Genomic DNA, 11,878 nt, shown 5'->3' with positions numbered 1-11,878 from the left:
TTCAAACAAACTGAAACCAAAATTTCGGTTTTTCGATTTTAAAAATTGATCGGTTAGGTTTTTTTGATTTTAGGAAAATGATTAGTTATGAGTTGATTAGTAGTTTTATATATGGGTTTGAAATATTTGGACCCAAAAAACATGACTCAAAAGAATGAATTTAGGCTTAAACTGTTGGTTTAAAGCTTTTGTTATGTATTAACTAGTGAATTTGAGACTGTTTAGACCTCAAATAATACCATAAATCCATTAAAAAACATTATAACAGGTTCAAAAAAACAAAACCATTTGTTGAGTATTAGTTTTGGTCGGTTATTTAGATTCGGTTTCGTCGTTAATACGATTTTGAAGGCCGTTAAAAAAAGTACGCTTTTGATTAGGTTAATTGGTTTCTTCTCACCCTACATGAAAGTGCTATTTTAGATGGTTAAATCAACACAATAGAGAAAACCAATGAAGTTCTAAAAAAATTAATTACTGAAAATATGGAATAACATTTAGTCTAATAGAAAAATACGAGTCGAAAAAGTCAATTCTGTTTTGAGTGACTTCAAGAACAGCACGAATATCTGGTTTGATTTTGCTTCGATTCATCAGAGCACTCGTTTGAAAGTGTTACCCTGTTGACCGACAATTCAGCTTTATACGAGTCAGAATTCAGTATTTTACGACCAACAATATTGTTGTAGATCTCTCGAATCACCATCTCAAACGCTGGTTTAACGTTGGTGGAATCAAGTGCAGACGTTTCCAGAAAGAACAATTCGTGTTCCTCTGCTAGCTTCTTGCCATCTTCCACACTTACAGCTCTAATGTTGTCCAAATCACATTTGTTTCCTACCAACATTCTTGCCACCGTTGTGTCCGAATGAGCTGCAAACACCATCAAGTCATAACCATATCATATTATAATTTGAGACTTTATAGTACTATACACATATGTGTATTTGAATTATATCAACTTGTTTTCTTTATCATTTCAAAATATTTAATAAAAACCCACATTTTATAAGAAAAAAAATTGTTCGAAATGTCAAGATCGAATGGTTTTAGCATTTCGCCATTTCTAGTTGTCCAACCAACACGACCGGTTTGGCTAGCTAGGCCTGTAAACGTACCGAAGGAACACAAATAAGTTAATTTTTTTTTTTCATTTAACTTAAACAAAACAAACGAACTAACATGGACACTTAAATGTACGAACTTTCTTGCTCATGCTTGTTTGTTAAGACGATGATCATGATCGTGTTCAAACGAACGTAAATAAATGAACATAAACAAAGAAAACAAGCGTGTTGTAATTCATTTATTCGGTAGTTAGCCAATCACCCAACGCTTGGTTCCAAAAATTAATTGAGGTAATAGCACTATGCATAATGACTATATATAACAATTAGTGTTACTAAATACTAATAACTAATAAATCTATCTTAAAACGAACATAAATAAACGAACATAAACTCACTTTCAAGCTCTTCGAGCCACCTCAACACGCTATCGAAAGTCGTCTGCCTGGAAATATCATAAACCACAAGCGCACCAACGGCGCCACGGTAATAAGCAGAAGTGACCGCACGAAAGCGTTCTTGGCCGGCGGTATCCCAAATCTGAGCCTTAACCTCCTTGCCATCAATCTCCATGGTCTGAGTCTGGAACTCAACTCCAATAGTGGACTTAGAGTGCATATTAAACTCGTTCTTAGCGTACCTAGATAACAGGTTTGACTTGCCAACGGCTGAGTCTCCTATTATTACCACTTTGAATAAATACTCCTCAACTTCATCGTCCGATGAGTCCATTTGTCTTGTCGGTGGAACTGATTATGATCGAAGATATGATTTTGGTTTTAAGGAGAAGAAGAAGAAGAATAAGAAGAAGAAGTGAAAAGGGTGTCAGAGACAGACAGACAGGTGGGGTCGGTTGGCGGTAAGTGGGATGATGTAATAAATATGGTGATTTTTATATATTTGAGACAAATCATCTTGGTTGTATTTATGATACGAATACTCTTTTCTACATGTAGAGTTTAATAGATATAAGTGAAGAAAAAAACGAGTAAAATTTTCTTTTAACATTATTTTGAAACTTAATGGGTAAGAAGTTTGCCAACTGATTCAAATTTATTATTCTGTTGAACCAAATACACAATGTTGACTGAATCAGATGTAACATTTTAATAGAATCTATAAAAGGCTACAGGAGGAAACTCGCAGTTTGAAAAACCCTCTCGCTCAACCCATAACACAATGCCTTATATGCGGGACTTCAATCTACAATCTTTCATAATATAGTCATGGAACTACCGCTAGAGTAATTGTTGTTTGGTTCTTGTAAACAAAAGTAACTTACGTTAGGCTAAATATACTTACATTTTATCTGTTTTGTAAGTTTAGTGAAATTGCCATGGTTGTAAGCGATTCAAACGTCTAATCGTTCGTTTGGTGGGATGTTCGTTTATGTTTGTTAGTATAAAAACATCGTTCTGTAAACCTAACAGACGAACACAGACAGATGCCGCATTCACTCACTAGTGTTCATAAACTTTCGGTAATTTCCATATGATTACGTCCAGTAATGTTCGTCCGTCCAGTAATGCTATTGATATTGCCATTACTACGGGTTTAAAGAAAACAAGGTAATACTATTTGTTTTCAACTAATTTTCATTTTCTTTTTAATGTGTAATACTTTTATACTTTGACTAGACGAATGCCCGGGAGATGTAGCGGGAAATATCTTGATAATTAATCACGTAATAGATTTATGGGTGTTCACTTTTCCGTTTGTAATCGTGAAATCGTTTATTGGTATATCTAGATTAATAATTCTTATTTTATACTCAATTTAGTATCGAAGTACAAACGAAACCGGAACCTAAGCATTGCTAATGGTTTGGTTTTGTTGAGTTAAATTTTCAACGGTCCGGTTTTTATTTTCGGCGACAAAAGCGTTGCTAACAACTTGGCTCACGGTTTAATTTAAAACCATCAAAACCGAACCACAAACACATATACGTAAAATGTTATTTTTAACTGGAAAAAAATATGACAATATCATACTCAAATTAAAAAGAATTAAATGCTCGTTTTTTGGTGCAACTTATTTAAAAAAATATTAACGTACGAAAAAGTTATGAACGTTTTAAAATCGCGGGGGTATTTGGGTTAAAAATGAAAATATAAAAAATATATGCATAAAAGACGAAGTATCAAAGTTGTAACTATCCATTAATTTTATAAAAGTTAAGAGGTAAATGCTGTAAATTTTGGAAAAATATGGAATACACTGTGAGTTTTTATGGTAGAAAGACTATTTTGTCCTTTTTTGAACTTGTATAATATGCTTGAAACTTTGTAAAGTGCTTAAAATCACCATCTTAATTTGCCCTTCATTGCTATAGTATACTCCCTCCGTCCCTTTTTAAATGTCCATTTTTCCATTTTTTGTTGTCACAATTCAAATGTTATTTCTATACATATAAATTTAATTTTCAATTGTGCCTTTACTATTACATATACTAGATTGTCAAGGAAGAAAAATGGTTTTTAGTCATAATAACTTAAAGGACATTATTGTCATTTTATAGCTTATAAAATAAAATGATCAAACATTTCTTAATTTGTATGTTTTAGGTCCCATGACATTTAAAATGGGACAGAGGTAGTATATAGTATAGATAATTGTAGGAAAATGATGAAAATAATATTGTATGTTAACAAATCCATAAAGAACAAATAATTTGAAGTTTGTTTTCAGTGAAACAGTAGAAGATTTATGGATATAGGGTATGTTTGGCAAAACTAGCTGATAGCTGAAGGCTGGAAGCTGAAGGCTGGAAGCTGGAAGCTAGTAGCTGTTAGCTGTAGCTTTTTAAAGTGTTTGGCAGAGTAGCAGAAGCTTTTAATAAAACTAGTTGGGTGCCCGCGTGATGCGGCGGAATGGGCGCACAACCGAACATCAACCGCATAATCAGTGTCGGTACATGATTCACCTAATGACGGTGCATACATAACCTGAATGTAGACGTGTGATTCATGGAAAAGCAGTAAGCTTGTAAATGATGTCGAAAATCAAGGAACAAAGCTGAAATATACAGTAATTTCATAGATAATTTTTTAAACCAACATATTTTGATATGAATCCCTTTATGAACATGCACTGTTCTAATTTGAAACATGTTCTGACCTAATCCATTTTGACTCAAAAGCGTACCAACACGAATCGCACTAATTTAATCATTTTTGTATCGACTCGTTCTGACCTTAATTTGGTCTTACACATGACTTAAGTTCATCTTACTCGACTCCTAATTTGGTCTTACACATGACTCGTGCTCGCCTGACTCGACTTTTTACCGATCCTAACCGATAATCACGTACATGCTCATTTTTTAAAGGTAAAGAAGTATAACAATATCATACTCAAATTAAAGAGAATAAAATGCCCGTTTTTATGATGTAATTTGTTTAAAACATAATTAACGTATAAAAAAGTTATGGCTCCTAAAAAAGTCGTGGGGGGTAGTTAGTTTTGAATAGGGGTTGATTGTGTAACTTTTATATAAATTAACATAAGTTGATATAAGTTCAAGTACCAAACTTGTAAATTAAAATGTAAAAGCTTGTAGCTAGCTTTTTCTCAAACCTATCAATACTAGCGTTCAAACATGGAGCTTTTTCTACCAATCTAAAAGCTTGAAGGTACTTCAACCAAACAAAGCTTTTTATTAAATATGAGTTTTTTTTTAAAAGCTTAAAGCTTGAAGCTCCTAAAAGCTTCTAAAAGCTCTTTGCCAAACATACCCATAAACTCCAAGACATTATTTTAATATCACTATGTTTTTTGTTACTATTTTAAGTGTTATGCTTTTTTAGAAATCATGTGATGTAGTTCCAGATTTATGGGTGAACCTTGTGGATTTATGATTATTTTTTTTCAATTAGTATGTAATCGTTTATGCTGTTTGTTGATTACAGACGTTTATGTATGTTTGTCAATAAATGTTTATTAACGTTCGTGTTTCCATTAGTGTCTGTGTGTTCATTTGTTCATTGACATAGACAAACTCAATTCATTAATGCACGAACAGATGCATAAATTTTCGTTAGGTAGAGTTTTTAGGAACCGTCTGTTTGTTCTACAAAAGCTTAATGGACGAACACAGACAAATTCTTATCCGGTTACAGCCCTAACACTACATGAGAGAAACATTGGGGGCGTGCGCGTGACATGTTGAGAGAATGGAGAAGAAATGGGAACCGAACTGATTAAGCGTGACGGTTGTGATCACGTTTCCATGTCCATCATGAACAGCTGCCCATGTCCATCATTTATTTTGGCATATAAATGTGGTTGGTTTATTATGATCCTTTTAATAAATACTAGAAATAACAATAGAAAGTTCTGAGAATAATTAAACAATTAAGCAAGAAAAATATATCAAATTGATATAATATCATTCCTTTCTTGAAAAGATAATTTGCATGTTTTTTTTAATGGTCATGATTAATTATCACAACTTTAGCTATATCAGATGTCCAAGTTTCCAATGCCCATGTTTGGTGTTTTATAAATTTGTGGTGCAATATCCTCCCTTTATATGCTTTTACAATTCGCGAACTAGAAATTCATAAAATTGTCCTAATAAGCAACAAGAGCAAAAACATTTTGCACGAAATCATAATGACAAGTGTTGGAGGTATTTGGAAATTGAGAAACGAGGCTATCTTTGAAAATAAATTAGTTGCGGTTTCAAAGGTAAAAGAAGATATCAAGTCGTCGAGTTATCTTTGGATCAAAAATAGGTCCTCGATTAAAGCTTTAAATTTGAAAGATTGGTGTAATTTCTCTTTTCTAGCTTTTTGCTAGTTTATCGGTTTTAATAAGTTATTCTAAAAAAATGAACTATTTCCAATGTCCTTTCCTATATTTTGAAGATCTAGTGATGCCAAAAGATTAAATAAATTATATCAGGAGGTGTAGTATTAGAATTATATAAGATTTGTTATTATAAAAACACAGAGGTTATTTAAAAAAAAACACTAGCACGAAGCTAGCAAAAGTACAAGCAGCCCAAAATAAAGGAAAAAATAACAATGAATTACAAAAGTAAATTTTAAAAGTTGAAGGCGCTTCATTTCTCTCATTTAATTGAGCGGTTTTTAACCCAAAGGAAAGAGCTTGACTCAATATCTCCGACTAATTTGGCAATTGATAAGTACGAATCATTAAACACTGGCCTCCGGATAAGCCAAAACACTGACGTAAAAATGATTTATAAGAAACTAGACGCCTCTTAAATCACTCAGTTTTGTCTTTTGAAACCGCGTGACCTTCTAGATCGCACTATTTACGTGGTTTCGTTGCTCTCCCGCATGTCGGTTGTAAATCTAGAAAGGGTTTTAGTTAATTCGGTTTTCAATAAATGTTAGATAACTAAGGCTAAAACATTATTCATTTAAATATATTCTTTCAATAAAATATTCTAATTACTAAGGGGTTACAAAAACTACAGAAAATCGAGGTGCTACGAAGTATCGTTATATCATTAAAGGGGTAGGCTCAAAGAAAAAAGCATCTGGCTGCATAAAACTAAAGTCAGATACAAGTAAGTGGAGTTTCTAATTAGATGCGTTCTCGGGTCAGGTTTTCGGGATTTAGCTTGTTAATATATCTTTTTAATTATTTTAGGCATTTGCCCAAAATCTACGAGTGTGTCTCCTGTAAGGAAGAATAAGCCTGCAGGTCATAAAATATCAAGTTCTGAAGGATCCTAAACTTGATAGCTCAAGTAAGTTGAAATTTTAAAAATTGTTTTTTTTGTTTTGGTTTTGTTTTTAGTTTCTAATAAAATCAAATTTCATTTGTAATGTTCTTTCAATCTGTTTAGATGACGAAAGAGGAAAGAAGATTGTTTATGTTGAGAATCACCCGAAAGCTTATAGAAGTCATAAAAATAAGCGAACGCCAAACTTGAAAAATTGCTACGACGATGACTCAAGTAAGCTGATCCGAAAACCAAACTTTCAAATTAAGTTAGCCGATGGTATTGAAGTTAGTGGATAAGATGAATCGGGGCCTATTTACGTGGTATTGTTGCTCTCCTGCATGTCGGTTGTAAAACTAGAATGGGTTTCAGTTAATTCGGTTTCCAGTAAATGATTAGATTACTAAGGCTAAAACATTATTCATTTAAATATTTTTCTTTCAATAAAATATAGTAATTTCCAAGGGGTTACATACACTACAGAGAATCGAGGTGCTACGAAGTTTCGTTATATCATTATTCATTAAAGGGGCAGGCCAAAGAAAAACACATCAGACTTCGTAAACCTGAAGTCAGATAGTGGAGTTTCTAACTGGATGCGTTCTCGGGTCGGGTTTTGGGATTTAGCTTGTTAATATATCTTTTTAAATATTTTATGCATTTGCCCAGAATGTGCGACTGTTTCTCCTGTAAGAAAGAATAAGCCTGCAGGTTATAATATATCAAGTTCCGAAAGATCCCAAACTGATAGTTCAAGTAAGTTTAAATTTTAAAAATTAGTTTTTTGGTTCGGTTTTGTTTTTCGTCTCTAATAAAATCAAGTTTCATTTGTAATGTTCTTTCAATCTGTTTAAATGATAAAAGAGGAAAGAAGATTGTTTATGTTGAGAATCACCCGGAATCTTATAGAAGTCATAAAAACAAGCGGACGCCAAATTTGGAAAATCGCAACGACGACGACGACTCAAGTAAGCGGATCTGAAAACCAAACTTTCGAATTAAGTTAGCCGATGGTATTGAAGTTAGTGTGTAAAATGAATTGGGGGCCCATTAACCCGATGATCGAATACCCAGAACCGTTATACCCGAATTTTTTGGTTAAAAGTTTTTGACAAAACAATTGGTTTCGGTTATTCCCTTTTTTTTCTAAATGGAACAATATTAAAATGTTTAAACCAATAAGAAACTAGGCGCCTCTTAAACCACTCGATTTTGTCTTTTGAAACCGCGTGACCTTCTAGATCGCACTATTTACGTGGTTTTGTTGCTCTCCTGCATGTCGGTTGTAAATCTAGAATGGGTTTAAGTTAATTCGGTTTTCCGTAAATGATTAGATAACTAAGGCTAAAACATTATTCATTTAAATATAATTCTTTCAATAAAATATTCTAATTAGTAAGTGGTTACAAAAACTACAAAAAATCGAGGTGCTGCGAAGTTTCGTTATATAATTAAAGGGGAGGCTCAAAGAAAAACGCAACTGGCTGCGTAAAACTAAAGTAAGATACAAGTAAGTGGAGTTTCTAATTGGATGCGTTCTCGGGTCGGGTTTCGGGATTTAGCTTGTTAATATATCTTTTTAATTATTTTATGCATTTGCCCATAATGTGCGACTGTTTCTCCTGTAAGAAAGAATAAGCTTGCAGGTTATAATATATACAAGTCATTAAAACAAGCGAACGCCAAATTTGGAAAATCGCGACGAAGATGACTTAAGTAAGCTGATCCGAAAACCAAACTTTCGAATTAAGTTAGCCGATGGTATTGAAGTTAGTGTGTAGGATGAATTGGGGCCCATTAACCCGATGATCAATTAACCAGAACCGTTGTACCCGAATTTTTTGGTTAAACGTTTTTGAGAAAACAATCGGTTTCGGTTATTTCCTTTTCTTTCTAAATGGAATCATATTAAAATATTTAAACCAACAAGAAACTAGGCGCCTCTTAAATCACTCGATTTTGTCCTTTGAAACCGCGTGACTTTCTAGATCTCCCTATTTATGTGCTTTTGTTGCCCTCCTGCAAGTCGTCTGGAATCGGGTGTAAATATAGAATGGGTTTCAGTTAATTCGGTTTTTAGTCAATGATTAGATAGCTAAGGCTAAAATATTATTCCTTCACATAGATCTTTCAATAAAATATTCTAATTACTTTAGGGATTACAAAAAGTACAGACAATCGTCGTTTTGTGAAGTTTCGTTATATGATTTAGTGCGCGGGGGGGGGGGGGGGGGCTCAAAGAAAAACACATCTAGGTGCGTAAAACCAAAGTTTGCTGCAAGTGGAGTTTGTAATTGGATGTGTTCTCGGGTTGGGTTTCGAGATTTAGCTTGTTAATACATCTTTTTAATTATTTTAGGCATTTGCCCAAAATCCGCGAGTGTTTCTCGTGTAAGAAAGAATAAGCCTGCAAGTTATAAAATATCAAGTTGTGAAGGATACCTGTAACATCACGAAATTTCAAAGAATAAATTTTAAAATATTATTTATATATGGCGTAATAGTTACTCGAATTAATAGAGAAATAATAAAGAAATAAAATAATAGAGATGGAAAGATAAGTAGGCTATTAGGTGAAATTAATTATGGACCAAAAAGGAAATATGAGCCTTAGGTCCATGGGCTTAAGGGAGTATAAATACCCCTTAAACCCTAATCCTTTCCATTCTTATCCATCTCTACACCATAGCCTTCCTACACACTCTAAAACACACACATAACTTTCCTTATGCGATCGTGAGCTAGAAGAAGGAATCCAAGACCCAAACCAAGCTATATATTGTTAGATATTTGATATACAAGCAAGATACAAGATCTTTGTTCATAATCGAAGCTAACCATTACATAACCAACGGTTAAAGGTATGTTCTTTATCTTAAAGATTACGTTTTTATGAACGGATGGTCATGAAACTTAAACCTAGAGTAGATCGGGTCTAGATAAACCATAAAGTTTCAAACTTGATGTTAAAAATGGATTTAACGAACTCACGAATATATATGACTCATAAAGAAACCCTAGATCTAGCCTTTGGACGTTTTAAACCATAAAGGTCCAAGCTTTATGGTTGCACAGGTCAAATTTTGGCCGAAAACGGTTAGGGAAACATTTATGGGTTAATACCGAACCATAATAGGGTGTTAAGGTCATGAAATGTAATGATAAGAGTGATAAAAAGGCCAAACAGATTCAGCTCGTTCGAATACAAACTTATATTCGATTACACTGTTGGAATTCGATTACAATGCAAGGATTCGATTACAATGCTCTTACTCGATTACAATGATAGACTTGATTACAATCTTAAATTCGAATACAATGGATCATTCAATTACAATGACTCATTCAATTACACTGGATCATTTCAATTAAAATGACTCATTCAATTACCATGACTCATTCAATTACAATGGATCATTCGATTACAATGACTCATTCAATTATAATGACTCATTAAATACAATGGATCATTCAATTACAATGACTCATTCAATTACAATGGATCATTCAATTACAATGAACCATTCAATTATAATTGACTCATTAGAATACAATATGATAATTAGATTACAATGTGATCATTAGATTAAAATGTGATCATTAGAATATAATGTGATCATTAGATTACAATGTGATCATTAGAATATTTTAATACCATTCGAATACAAGATATTCAAATATAATGCTATTAGAATAGACCAGACTTAACCATTTCTGGTGCAACCTAAAGAGTATAGGATTAGGAAATTGATACGTGTAATTGATGTACAGTTAGCCGTGCTCAATTGAAGAAAGGAATCACTATTAAATCAGAACGAAACCGGAGACATGTGAGTTTCTAGCCCCATTTTCCTTGTTATGTTTTTGGGGTTATGTGCATACTCAATATGAATGATTAATACACTTAACTTAAGTGGCAGGTGTATGCTATATACGGTATATGTGATAGAAGGTATGAATGTAATGAACGAATGCCTGTCGATACGTGAACGATCTTCTGATATTGTACGTATCGTCAAGGAGTATGATTGTTAAATAAATGATGTGAAGAACGCCTAGAGTGTTCGTATGCTATAATGTAATTATTGTATATGTGAAGTGTGTGTAAGCAGATGCATGAATAGTATGTGAGTTCTACGTCTGACATAGTAAGTTAGGATGGCAAATCCCTCTAACTTCTGTTGGACATAGACGTGGCATGTGATGGCGTAGTTAAGGACTGTGGGCCTTATACGGGTTATAGATGATAAATGAAAGCGTAGATAAGGACTGTGGGCCTTATACGTACTTCAGATAGGAACCAACATAGGAAAGGACTGCGGACCTTATACGTGTTGTAATTGTATTGTGGTAGTATAGGGGAGGAATGCGGACCTCATACGTGCTATGAATTAGGTTGCAACATAGGGAAGGACTGCGGACCTTGTACATGTTGTTTATGTAGGAAGGTATAGGGAAGGACTGCGGACCTTGCACGTACCATGAATGGTGAACATAGGTAAGGACTGCGGACCTTTTACGTGTTCACGACCTTGAATATAGGTATAGACGGCGGACTATGAACATACTCTCGGTGGACTGAGGTAAGTTATAGTATGTATGATAGAAAGGTAACTGGTTAAGTATGGATATGTATCTTCTGATACGTATGCATGTAAGCATGTGAAAGTATTGTATGTTACTTGATTAACTAGAACTCACTTAGCGTAGCTGACCTTTGGTATGCACGCAGGTGCGTAGAACGAGACAACTGGCTTGAGCAGGGCACATGGCAGATGAATAAGAGACTGGCATCCGAAGACTCAAGATGTTTTTTTATGTTTATTATGTTTAATTTGAAAAAAAATAAGAAAGTTTGCTAAGACATGTTTAAGAAGTTACATGTGATGTTTTACGAAAGTTTTAATATTCCGTGATGTGCGAAAATATATATATAAATAAAACACAAGTCGCAACTAAGCTTTAAAAACCAAACAATCTATCCTAGTTCACACAAACGGCAAGTGTACCGGTCGCGTAGAGCACAGATGAGGAAAGTCCGGATATCGAACTCGAAGACATGTGAAAACGTTTATAATTACTAAACTCTAACCAAGACTCACCAAAATATTTA

General features: G+C 33.7%; 1 protein-coding gene across 1 annotated transcript; it reads right to left on the bottom strand.

Annotated features, from left to right (window-relative positions):
• Positions 1-454: 454 nt before the first annotated feature.
• LOC143533090 (ras-related protein RABA5e-like) lies at positions 455-1,843 on the bottom strand. The gene is made up of 2 exons (XM_077027965.1): positions 1,466-1,843; positions 455-873 (listed from the first exon to the last, which is right to left on the bottom strand). The coding sequence occupies exons 1-2, from the start codon at positions 1,797-1,799 to the stop codon at positions 551-553; spliced, it is 657 nt and encodes a 218-aa protein (XP_076884080.1). The 5' UTR covers positions 1,800-1,843; the 3' UTR covers positions 455-550.
• Positions 1,844-11,878: the final 10,035 nt, after the last annotated feature.

Source organism: Bidens hawaiensis, unplaced genomic scaffold (genome assembly GCF_021521415.1).
Source record: "Bidens hawaiensis isolate Kalapana, Puna unplaced genomic scaffold, B.hawaiensis_p1.1 tig00000702_1, whole genome shotgun sequence".
NCBI lineage: Eukaryota > Viridiplantae > Streptophyta > Magnoliopsida > Asterales > Asteraceae > Bidens > Bidens hawaiensis.
This window is presented reverse-complemented; position numbering and strand designations above follow the sequence as displayed.

Bases quoted from the DNA above. Each gene is read 5' to 3' on its own strand.
- LOC143533090 (XM_077027965.1), bottom strand. From the start codon at position 1,799: ATGGACTCATCGGACGATGAAGTTGAGGAGTATTTATTCAAAGTGGTA. The intron at 874-1,465 runs GTGAGTTTATGT...TGGTGTTTGCAG, and splicing joins GTGGCTCGAAGAGCTTGAAA to CTCATTCGGACACAACGGTG.